The sequence below is a fragment of the Rana temporaria genome, chromosome 2 (assembly GCF_905171775.1).
Source record: "Rana temporaria chromosome 2, aRanTem1.1, whole genome shotgun sequence".
Classification (NCBI taxonomy): Eukaryota; Metazoa; Chordata; class Amphibia; order Anura; family Ranidae; genus Rana; species Rana temporaria.
In genome coordinates this window covers 16,140,562-16,153,339 of record NC_053490.1, presented here as the reverse complement: position 1 = coordinate 16,153,339, position 12,778 = coordinate 16,140,562, and the positions used below count along the sequence as shown (strand labels likewise).

Genomic DNA, 12,778 nt, shown 5'->3' with positions numbered 1-12,778 from the left:
TGATGGCAAGTGTGTACTGACTCCTATTTAACATGAGTCTGAATGTGATTTCTTAATTCTGAACACGGCTACATCCCCAGTTATAAGAGGGTGTGCACACTTATGCAACCACATTATTTTATTTCTTTATTTTTACTCCCTCCCCCTTTAATTTTGTTTTTCAACTGAGTTGTACAGTTTATAGGTCACATTAAAGGTGGAAAAAGTTTTGAAATGATTTATCTTTGTCTCTTTTTTTTTACATCACAGAAACCTGATATTTAATATAACAGAGGTGTGTAGACTTTTTATATCCATTATATGTATAAAGCTACAGAACAGGAATGCACTGCTATTAGGAGGAATTAAAGGTAAAATGCATTTTTCAGGGCACTGCTTTGGCGCAATTAAAGTTTCTAAATGTTCCCTCTTTGATTTTAAAGCGTCCAACAATTTTATTTTTTAAAAGCCAGCAGCTACACATACTACAGCTGCTGACACTTACCTGTCCTGGAGTCCCTCGATGTCGGCACCGCAGCTGATGTTTCCATCAGTTGTCGGGTGCTGCCACCCGTAAGGGTACCCGGCAGTGTAGCCTTTTGGCTTTACGGCGGGAACCCTACTGCGCCTGCGCGAGGCCCTGCTCCTCTCTCTTATTGGCCCAGCGGCTAGCAGAGGAGGAGGGAGCCCCCGCGGTGACGTCACGGGCCGTGGCTCGGACACCCGGAAGTGGGAAAGGATACCTGTCATATACAAGTATCCTTACCCCCCCCCCCCCCCAAAAGGTGGCAATCGTGGCACTGGAGGTGGGGGAGGAATCAGATGAGCGGAAGTTCCACTTCCGGACCGAGCGAGCCAGGCCCAAATGCTGGTATGTGATGGGGGTTCAGTGACCTCTTCCAACCGGGAACAACTGGGTGAACACTTGTTAAATCTTTTTTAACCACTTCCATACCGGGCTTTTATACACACCTCCATACCGGGCCTATTCTGGCACTTCTCTCCTACATGTACAAATCATCATTCTTTTGCTAGAAAATTACGCAGAACCCCCAAACATTATATATGTTTTTTTAGCAGACACCCTAGGGAATAAAACGAGGGTCATTGCAACTTTTTATCTTGCACGGTATTTGCGCAATAATTTTTCAAACGCCTTTTTTTGGGGAAAAAATTGTTTCATGAATTAAAAAAATAACAAAACAGTAAAGTTAGCCCAATTTTTTTGTAAAATATGAAAGATGATGTTACACCGAGTAAATAGATACCTAACCTGTCACGCTTTAAAATTGCGCACACTCATGGAATGGCGCCAAACTTCGGTACTTTAAAAATCTCCATAGGCAACGCTTTGAAAATGTTTACAGGTTACCAGTTTAGATTTACAGAGAAGATCTAGTGCTAGAATTGTTGCTGGCACTCTAACGCACGCGGCAATACCTCACATATGTGGTTTAAGCGGCGTTTACATATGTCGGCGGGACTTGTGTGTGCGTTCGCTTCTGCGCGCGAGCTACCGGGGACAGGGGCGTCTTTATTTTTTTTTTTTATTATTATTTTTTTTTTTATCACTTTTATTCCTATTACAAGGAATGTAAACATCCCTTGTAATAGGAAATGTGTGTGACAGGTCCTCTTTATAGAGAGATGTGGGGTCAATAAGACCCCACATCTCTCCTCCAGGCTGGAAAGCATGAAATCGGTGAAAAAAATGTCACCGATCTCATGATTACAATTGCTTAGTAGCCGCAATCGCGGCTTTGTTTACATACGAGTACCCGGGCGTGACGTCATCACATCGCGCCCGGGTCCTCCGACAGGTCATAGAGATGACTGGTGACCATCTGGTCACCAGTCATCTCTATGCTTCCTGCTAGCGCCGGACGATTCTTTCTCCGGTCCCCCGATGGCACGGGAGAGCCCGGAAAAGCATCGGATGGCGGCGGGAGGGGGGGGATGTCCCCTCCCGCCGCCTATAAGAACGATGAAGCAGCGGAACCGCCGCTATGATCATTCTTGTGTTGCACAGAATTGCCAGCAGAAGAGAAGGATATCTGAATGATGCCTCTAGCGGCAGGCATCATTCAGATATCCCCCCACAAAGCCCAGGACGTCATATGACGTCCACCCAGGATGGGAGATCCCCTCTGTGGACGTCATATTACAATGGGCCAGTATTGAAGTGGTTAAGCTAAATAAAGTAAGGAGTATTGTGCAATGATGGCCGTTTGTTTTGAATAAGAATCGAGGATTCATGGAGATATATGAAAAGATTATTGCTGCATCTGCTGGGGAAACCTTTGGTGGATCTACATAGAGAACCTACTGAAGCAGACATTGTTGAGGCTTTTTGATTGCTGCTCTCTGGTGAGTGCAAACTTTGGAAGGTGGCGGTGAGTCGCCAGCTTTGGATTTGGTGAGTCGCCAGCTTTGGATTTGGTGAGTCGCCAGCTTTGGATTTCTCAAACACAAATTTATATTTGGACACGATTATTATGTGAAGAAATATCGCTGGAACTTTTGTGCACCGAATCACGTTTTGTGTGATTTAACATTATAATAATTTATTATAGTTTTAGTTATGTTGATATAATTGATTGAGTACTAGATACAAATATAAAGATTGGGGTTGGCGCAGCTTCCTATTCATGCCAATATATACCATACACCACAATTAGTGGGGAACTGCAGCCGACCTTTGTATTTATAATATTGCTTTTGCACTGATGACACCTATTGCGCTATATATATAATTATCCACATTACTGTCTTGTTTATCCATAGATTATGGCTGAGAGGCGCAATACACGCTCACTGGTGGATGGACTTTTCATGGACCATTCGAGAATGGTGGACATTCCTTTCCAAGGTGCCGCATTGCGTCTCAGACCTCGTTCACATTTCTGTATTCAAAAGCACGTCATGTTTTTTCATCTATCCAACTGGCATTTTAGTGTTTTTCTTGCATTGCTTAGTGAAGTTCTGTGACAACGCTGTACTCCTGTGTCTGCTTTGTGATGACGCTTTACTACTCCTGTGTCTGCTTTGTGATGACGCTTTACTACTCCTGTGTCTGCTTTCTGATGACGCTTTACTACTCCTGTGTCTGCTTTCTGATGACGCTTTACTACTCCTGTGTCTGTTTTGGGCTAGCGCTGTGCCGCTTCCTTTGTTTGTTCTGTGGTGATGCTTTACTCCTTCTGTGTCTGCTCTGTGATGCCACTGTGCTCCTGTCTGCTCTGTGATGCCGCTGTATCGCTCATGTGTCTGCTCTGTGATGACTCTGTATCTCTCCTGTGTCTGCTCTGTGATGCCTCTGTACTCCTCCTGCCCTATGATGGCCCCTTACTCCTGTGTCTGATCTGGGATGACTCTGTATAACTCCTGTGTCTGCTCTGTGATGCTGCTGTATTCCTCCTGAACCTGTGTCTGCTCTGTGATACCACTGTATTCCTCCTGCACCTGTGTCTGCTCTGTGATGCCACTGTATTCCTCCTGCACCTGTGATGGCACTGTGTCTTCTCTGTGATGCCACTGTATTCCTTCTGCCCCTTTGATGGCCCTTTACTCCTGTGTCTGCTCTGTGATGGCTCTGGATCTCTCCTGTGTCTGCTCTGTGATGGATCTGTAGCTCTCCTGTGTTTGCTCTGTGATGGATCTGGATCTCTCCTGTGTCTGCTCTGTGATGGATCTGTAGCTCTCCTGTGTTTGCTCTGTGATGGATCTGGATCTCTCATGTGTCTGCTCTGTGATGGCGCTGGATCTCTCCTATGTCTGCTCTGTGATGGCTCTGGATCTCTCCTGTGTCTGCTCTGTGATGGCTCTGGATCTCTCCTATGTCTGCTCTGTGATGGCTCTGGATCTCTCCTGTGTCTGCTCTGTGATGCATCTGTAGCTCTCCTGTGTCTGCTCTGTGATGGATCTGTAGCTCTCCTGTGTCTGCTCTGTGATGGATCTGGATCTCTCATTTGTCTGCTCTGTGATGGCTCTGTAGCTCTCCTGTGTCTGCACTGTGATGGCTCTGTAGCTCTCCTGTGTCTGCACTGTGATGGCTCTGTAGCTCTCCTGTGTCTGCTCTGTGATGGCTCTGGATCTCTCCTATGTCTGCACTGTGATGGCTCTGTAGCTCTCCTGTGTCTGCTCTGTGATGGCTATGTAGATCTCCTGTGTCTGCTCTGTGATAACTCTGTAGCTCTCCTGTGTCTGCTCTGTGATGGCTCTGGATCTCTCCTGTGTCTGCTCTGTGATGGATCTGTAGCTCTCCTGTGTCTGCTCTGTGATGGCTCTGTAGCTCTCTTTTGTCTGCTCTGTGATGGCTCTGTAGCTCTCCTGTGTCTGCTCTGTGATGGCTCTGTAGCTCTCCTTTGTCTGCTCTGTGATGGCTCTGTAGCTCTCCTGTGTCTGCTCTGTGATGGCTCTGTAGCTCTCCTGTGTCTGCTCTGTGATGGCTCTGTAGCTCTCCTTTGTCTGCTCTGTGATGGCTCTGTAGCTCTCCTGTGTCTGCTCTGTGATGGCTCTGTAGCTCTCCTGTGTCTGCTCTGTGATGGCTCTGTAGCTCTTCTGTGTCTGCTCTGTGATGGCTCTGGATCTCTCCTGTGTCTGCTCTGTGATGGCTCTGTAGCTCTCCTGTGTCTGCTCTGTGGTGGATCTGGATCTCTCCTGTGTCTGCTCTGTGATGGCTCTGGATCTCTCCTGTGTCTGCTCTGTGATGGCTCTGTAGCTCTCCTGTGTCTGCTCTGTGGTGGATCTGGATCTCTCCTGTGTCTGCTCTGTGATGGATCTGTAGCTCTCCTGTGTCTGCTCTGTGATGGCTCTGTAGCTCTCCTGTGTCTGCTCTGTGATGGCTATGTAGATCTCCTGTGTCTGCTCTGTGATGGCTATGTAGATCTCCTGTGTCTGCTCTGTGATGGCTCTGCATCTCTCCTGTGTCTGCTCTGTGATGGCTCTGTAGCTCTCCTGTGTCTGCTCTGTGGTGGATCTGGATCTCTCCTGTGTCTGCTCTGTGATGGATCTGTAGCTCTCCTGTGTCTGCTCTGTGATGGCTATGTAGATCTCCTGTGTCTGCTCTGTGATGGCTCTGTAGCTCTCCTGTGTCTGCTCTGTGATGGCTATGTAGATCTCCTGTGTCTGCTCTGTGATGGCTCTGTAGCTCTCCTGTGTCTGCTCTGTGGTGGATCTGGATCTCTCCTGTGTCTGCTCTGTGATGGATCTGTAGCTCTCCTGTGTCTGCTCTGTGATGGATCTGGATCTCTCCTGTGTCTGCTCTGTGATGGATCTGTAGATCTCCTGTGTCTGCTCTGTGATGGATCTGTATCTCTCCTGTGTCTGCTCTGTGATGGCTCTGGATCTCTCCTGTGTCTGCTCTGTGATGGATCTATAGCTCTCCTGTGTCTGCTATGTGATGGATCTATAGCTCTCCTGTGTCTGCTCTGTGATGGCTCTGGATCTCTCCTGTGTCTGCTGTGATGGATCTATAGCTCTCCTGTGTCTGCTATGTGATGGATCTGGATCTCTCCCGTGTCTGCTCTGTGATGGCTCTGCATCTCTCCTGTGTCTGCTCTGTGATGGCTCTGTAGCTCTCATGTGTCTGCTCTGTGATGGCTCTGGATCTCTCCTGTGTCTGCTCTGTGATGGCTCTGGATCTCTCCTGTGTCTGCTCTGTGATGGCTCTGGATCTCTCCTGTGTCTGCTATGTGATGGATCTGGATCTCTCCCGTGTCTGCTCTGTGATGGCTCTGCATCTCTCCTGTGTTTGCTCTGTGATGGCTCTGTAGCTCTCATGTGTCTGCTCTGTGATGGCTCTGGATCTCTCCTGTGTCTGCTCTGTGATGGCTCTGGATCTCTCCTGTGTCTGCTCTGTGATGGCTCTGGATCTCTCCTGTGTCTGCTCTGTGATGGCTCTGGATCTCTCCTGTGTCTGCTCTGTGATGGCTCTGGATCTCTCCTGTGTCTGCTCTGTGATGGCTCTGTAGCTCTCCTGTGTCTGCTCTGTAGCTCTCCTTGATCACTTTCTGCAGGATGTTTGTTATAGGCTGCTCATGCCATGTTCTTGATAAACATAATTATCTTGTCGGTTCATACCACATCCACCCATAACTATCCTCTTCTGATCACCTTCTGCTTCTCTTTCAGTTGAATTTCCGGCCCCAAAGAATGAACAGGTACAGGGCTTCCAGGTGTACTATCTGGGCAATGTTCACGTCACCAGGCCCGCGGGTAAGTGCCATGGCCCCATTTGACTCTTCCATAGAGAGCCGGTCACATTCTCCTGCTATTTTTTTTTTTATTATTATTATCAAAGAGAAGCGGTAGAAAATCAGCAAGACTATGCAATCCAAGCTCTCTCTGATCTTTTTTCTCCTTTTGCCTTCCAGGGATGGATGTGATAAACAACAACCTGCAGACAGCGGTGAGCACAGGTAGAGCCACCTGGGTCCCTGTCATCGTGAACGTGGCATCAGCAACTGTTACCGTCTTACATCAACAGGTGTGTGGACAGGAAAATGTCAGATTGAGCGTGAGGACTAATGCTACAGCAAACCTGGGCAAATTTGCCACCCCAGAGCCTCATCTGGCCCTTTGGGTGTCCTTATCTGGCCCTCAATGCCTCCACTGTCCGCATGCCTCTCTGAGCCTGTCAAGCTTCCTCAGTGAAGAAGTTGATTGGCTCAGAGGCACACTGCTAGATACACTATATTGTCAAAAGTATTGGGACGCCTGCCTTTACACACACATGAAATTAAATGGCATCCCAGTCTTATAGCTAGATTCAGAGAGAGTTACGCCGGCGTAACGCTGAATCTACGCCGTCGTAAATTTAAGCGCATTCTGGAAACCAGATACGCTTAAATTAGGCTAAGATACGAAGTCTCCTACGCCATCGTATCATAGGGTGCATATTTACGCTGGCCGCTAGGTGGCGGTTCCGTTGTTTTCCGCGTCGAATATGCAAATGAGCAAGATACGCCGATTCACAAACGTACGTACGCCCGTCGCAATTAGTTACGCGGTTTACGGAAGACATACGCCGGCGTAAAGATAAAGCTGGTCTCTAGGTGGCGCAGCCCATGCCAAGTATGGATGTCGGAACAAGCGTATCTTTTTACGTCGTTTGCGTAAGTCATACGTGAATGGGGCTGTGCGTAAGTTACGTTCACGTAGTAGGCAGCGTTCGACGTATCTTAGGCATTCTATCCGACGCATGCGCACTGGGATAAGTCCACGGACGGCGCATGCGCCGTTCGTTCAAAACGTCATTTACGTTAGGTCATGGTTTATTTACATAAAACACGCCCACCTCAACACAATTTGAACTAGGCGCGCTTACGCCGGCCCATTTACGCTACGCCGCCGTAACTTAGGACTAAGTGCTTTGTGAATACAGCACTTGCCTCTCTAACTTACGGCGGCGTAGCGTATATGAGATACGCTACGCCTGCCTAACGTTAGGCAGGTCTTACTGAATCTGGCTAATAGTCTCTAGGGTTCAATATTGAGTTGGCCGACAGCTTCAACTCTTCTGGGAAGGCCGTCCACAAGGTTTAGGAGTGTGTCTATGGGAATGTTTGATCATTCTTCCAGAAGTGCATTTGTGAGGTCAGGCACTGATGTTGGACAAGAAGGCCTGGCTCACAGTCTCCGCTCTAATTCATCCCAAAGGTGTTCTATTGGGTTGAGGACCAGACCAGTCAAGTTCCTTCATCCCAAACTCGCTCATCCATGTCTTTATGCACCTTGCTTTTGTGCACTGGTCCAAATCATTTGGTGGAGGAGGGATTACGGTGTGGGGTTGTTGTTCAGTGGTTGGGCTTGGCTCCTTAGTTCCAGAGAAGGGAACTCTTAAGGGATCAGCATACCAAGACATTTTGGACAATTTCATGTTCCCAACTTTGTGGGAACAGTTTGGAGACGGCCCCTTCCTGTTCCAACATGACTGCCCACCAGTGCACAAAGCAAGGTCTATGAAGACATGGAGGAGAGAGTTTGGGGTGGAGGAACTTGACTGGCCTGAACAGAGTCCTGACCTCAACCTGATAGAACACCTTTGGGATGAATTGGAGTGGAGACTGCGAGCCAGGCCTTCTCATCTAATATCACGGCCTGACCTCACAAATGCTCTTCTGGAAGAATGGTCAAACATTCCCAGAGACACTCCTAAACCCTGTGGACGGCCTTCCCAGAAGAGTTGAAGCTGTTATAGCTGTAAAGGGTGCGCCAACCCAATATTGAACCCTACGGACTAAGACTCGGATGCCATTAAAGTTCATGTGTGTGTAAAGGCAGGACGTCCCAATACTTTTGACAATATAGTGTGTCTGTGTGGAGAGCTGCAAGAACTAGGAGAGAACCTGAGGAGCTGATCGGTACAGCGGGAAGGCTTGGTTCTGAAAACATGACCTGTTGGTGGCCCCTGAAGACTAGTTTGATAAACCCTGGGCTAAGAAGATGATCGTGGTCCTTCATCAAAGAAGCCAGGCTCCACCCCTAGTAGGACATTTTGGGTCAGCCATATCTGTTATTTCCCTAACCATCCCTTTTTTTTCTTTTTTCCTTCCAGAGTGAGGAAACGATCACCGAGTGCCGCGTTCGCTTCCTGTCTTTTATGGGTGTCGGACGTGACGTTCACACATTCGCCTTCATCATGGCGGAGGCTTCGGGAATATTTGTGTGCCACATGTTCTGGTGTGAACCCAATGCAGCTCACCTGTCGGAGGCGGTACAGGCTGCCTGCATGGTAAGAGAGGCTTATTTTTTTATATCTCCTAAACATCCGTATGGGCCTCATTTATAGCCACTTGCCGTCCGTCCTATAGCAGTTTTAGTGCCACAGGGCGGCTCTCCTGTGCAGAATCATATGTGTGTGTGTAATTCTGCAGGGGAATATTCACAGCAGAAGCTGATCTGCGGGTGCTAGGCACTTGATGTCCTAAGGAGAAAGAATAAAAGGGCGCTCCAACCTTGTGCATTATTCTTGGATACAATTTATTTAAAAGTAAAGTATAAAACTACTCACAAACAAATGGGAGAAGACTCGCAATATAGATAGTCCCCAGATGACAGCAATTGGTCTAATGACAACAAAACTCCAGGTGGTAACAGAGGAGGTTTCAGGGGCCACTGCTGGCTGACGATTACCTTCTTCCTCCAGAGCCCAGCAACGTTGCCTCCTTCAGCTTCTAATAAATATATATATATATATATATATATATATATATATATATTAGGGCTGTTACTGATTACAATTTTTGTGTTCAATTTAATCGTTTTTTTTTTTTTTTTATCAATTAATCGACTAATTTCGATTTAATTATAACGCACATACAGATCCAACTACTTTTAGCTGATCTCCTTGCAGGCTGATTCCCAGTGCAGCTACCAACCACTGGAAAAATGGGTAGCAGGATACAAAGGCAGCGCTCGATGGGAATAGCATTAAAACTTTTATAGTCTTTATGTAGGTAACAAAATAAATATTGCACTGGAAATAAAATCGATGTAGCTACATAAACTGTAAAAATGGTGCGAGTAATACCAAACGGTAGCAAAAGCAGTCATAAAAACATGTAGCCAAGTATGATACTGGTATAAAAATGGGTACAACGATGCCACTGCTGTGTCCAGATGAGGAGAGGTTAACATCAGTCCGTCGGCATGTAGATGTCCCGGGAAGGGAACTATCACAACTCCCAGTGGATTGTTGTAGAATCCCAGGTTGATAGAGGGAAGTGATAGAGGGAAGTGTAACAGCCCTCGCGTGTGGCAGATAGTAAGGTCCCGCCGGCATGCAGATATGAAGGCACAGCAAAGGAGCCCTTCAGATGGACACGGCAAGCCCCGCCGGTGTCCGTGATGTCACCGGATCTCCGACGGAACTCCCTGAAGGCCCAGAAGCCGGCAGAGAGGTGAGTACCGATCAAAAAAATTTAAGATTAATCGATGAATTAATAGTTAATTTCCACAGCCCTAATATATACCGTATTTATCGGCGTATACCGCGCACTATTTTGCCCTGAAAATCAGGGCAAAATCGCGGGTGTGCGATATGCGCCGATACCCGCTTTCCCGCCACGAGTTTTGAATACTGCGCCGGCATATACCGAGCGCAGTACACTCGTGAATCTTCGGGCAGTCTCGGCGCCTCTCGCACTGACGTCCTGTACGTACAGGACTTCAGCGCGACAGTTGCCGAGCCTGCCCGAAGATTCACGAGTGTACTGCGCTCGGTATATGCCGGCGCAGTATTCAAAACTCGTGGCGGTAAACGAGCGGGGAGGACGCCGGACCCGCCGAAGAGGACGCCGGACCCGCCGAAGAGGACGCCGGACCCGCCGAAGAGGACGCCGGACCCGCCGAAGAGGACACCGGACCCGCCAAAGCCGCAGACGAACGCCGGACCCGACGAGGCCGCCGATGAACGCCGCGCAAGACACCAAAACTGTAAGTACAAAAAAACGAAAAAACTTTTTTTCCACAGGAATTCGGGTCACTTTGGGGGTGCGCGGTATACGCGGGAGCGCGGTATACCGCGATAAATACGGTATATATATATACCAACACAGGTGCCTGTTTGAAATGTCACTGGCAGGGAAGGGGTTAACACTAGGGGGCGATCAAGGGGTTAACTGTGTTACCTGGGGGAGGGGAGTGACTGGGAGGAAAGAGAGTTTGGTGTTCATGCTTTGTATGAACACACGATCTGTCTCCTCTCCTCTGAGAGAATCGTGATTTGTGTGTTTACACTCACAGATCCTGGTTCTCGCTTTGTAACGAGCGATCGCGGTTGCCCGGTGTTCATCGTGTCCGCCGCCACTCGCATCGGCTCCAGCGGCGCACGTGCTCCCCCTAGTGGTCGAAAGGCGAAGCGCCGTAAGGTAACGTCGTTTCGCCCAGGGGAGCTGGTTGGCAAGGGGTTAAATGGTACATTTGTAAATCTGGATTCATAGAAATGTTCATAGGAAGAAACCCCAGTGTCAGTAGAGGCGACTGCAATACTGAAAGTTTTTTTAAGTTTAAACTTTTTTTTTTCTGTATTGTAATGTGATCCTATCCATTCCTGTCTCCCGCAGCTCCGCTATCAGAAGTGCTTGGACGCGCGGCCTCAGAGCTCCTCCTGCCTACCTACTCCTCCCGCTGACTCCGTGGCTCGTCGAGTGGGCACCTCTGTGCGCCGAGGGGTGCAGACACTACTTGGTTCCTTCAAAAACAAGCGCCCCGGTGGGCAGACACCATGACCTCCCTCCCCATCCAATCTTATAACCCTTGAGTTCACCATCCTCGTCCCTTGTCCTGCGCGCTCTCTGCCTGTTAACGTCCTTTATTAACTCCGCAGGCCCCGAGGTGCAGCACATCCATAACCAGTCTTATGTTCCACTGGAAGGGCAGGAAGACACTTCAGGAGTCGGGTTATCTCTAGTCATGGAACCCTCAGAGGCCTTATCGATAGCAATAAGGCACCAGGAAGCTGTTTAGGAGGGGGGGGGTGGGGGGGTGATCGGTGTCCTTGGCAGCCCCTCCTCCCACTTTGCACAGCTGTGTAACGAGTGCGTGTGTATGTGTGGCGTAGCGTCTTACTAGTCTCCGTCTTATGTTGGCTGATTATTTCCAAAAAGTTTTAGAGTACATAAATATCATCTTGGGGGGGCTCTGGTTATTGACATCAGGGTGTCATGTGTCACTTCTTCAGCGACATTGGCGCTCTCACGCTACACGTTCTTAAGCGGTCTTCCTGGTACCGACTTTCCTGAGGGACTCCTGCTGGCCTACTGGCAAATCCTGCTGCAGTTGTGGGGGTCTGGTCTCTCTCTCTTCTTACTCACCTTCCTGGAATATTTGCTGTCCTTCAACTCATTATATTGTGTATAGTATGCAGGTCACGTGACGCCAAAAGCGTAGCGATGTTTGCGATACATTTCCTCTGATCTGGTCTTATTATGACCTCACAGAATTGGCAATATCTATAGGGGGTCTCCTATACCCGCTTTAAAGGATCCCCTCTAAATTCGTCCAATTATTTATTGCATCGTTACAACAGCCGTTTTGATCAAATACACAATCTAATCAATTGCAGTATCCAAATTATCTGTCGTAAGACGTGCTTTGTATGGTTTGCAAACATCCATAGTCACGTGACATTAAGGAAAAAAAAAAACAATGGGTGACCCATGTGGCCAGCATTAGTCCCTCCTCTCTCTCCCCCATGCCCCCCCTCCTCATGCCACCAGTGGGCGTGACATGACATATGTGTCGGTGCGCACGGCATGTCTCCTGCTGACTAAACACACCGGACCATATAGCTGCTATGCCATGTGCTGATAACACTAAACGTATATTATAACCCCCCCCCCCGCCCCTCATCATCTCAGTCCCTGCGGTGCCGCATCTCCAGCGTGTTCTGAGCGCTGTCCGACTATAAATCATATCTTCCTCTGCTGACTATAAATCCGGTGTACGTCAAGATCGATTTTATTTTTTATATATTGTGCCTGAAGTTGTACAGCTCGCGGTGAAGACCGCCCAGCATCGAGCGCTCGCGAGGGTGGTGCAGGCGGGGCGCAACCCATCAGTGAGCGATGAGATTTTATTTACAGTCTTATTTATTTGTCTGAATTTTCTGTGTATAATATAGACTAACATCGTTATGGACTTTTGCTTGATTGTTTGCAGATCTCTTGTGATCTCATGTAATATATTTGTCATGTGTGTGTCCCCCCCCCCCCCCCCCCCCCCCCGATTTTATCGTGTAAGATGGAGTCTTATGTAGAAACAACTTTAGGGCCAGCGTCAAAGGGCCTTTGGTGGG

General features: G+C 48.3%; 1 protein-coding gene across 3 annotated transcripts in view; it reads left to right on the top strand.

Moving 5' to 3' along the window:
- APBB1 (amyloid beta precursor protein binding family B member 1) overlaps window positions 1-12,327 on the top strand; it is a 64,077-nt gene extending 51,750 nt beyond the window's left edge. For all 3 annotated transcript variants that reach the window (XM_040339876.1, XM_040339874.1, XM_040339875.1), the window contains 5 exons: window positions 2,764-2,848; window positions 6,112-6,195; window positions 6,354-6,466; window positions 8,537-8,713; window positions 11,046-12,327. In XM_040339876.1, coding sequence (XP_040195810.1) covers window positions 2,764-2,848; window positions 6,112-6,195; window positions 6,354-6,466; window positions 8,537-8,713; window positions 11,046-11,210 — 624 coding nt within the window. In that variant the 3' untranslated portion in view covers window positions 11,211-12,327. The remainder of the gene's footprint in view (window positions 1-2,763; window positions 2,849-6,111; window positions 6,196-6,353; window positions 6,467-8,536; window positions 8,714-11,045) is intronic.
- The last annotated feature ends 451 nt before the right edge of the window (window positions 12,328-12,778 follow it).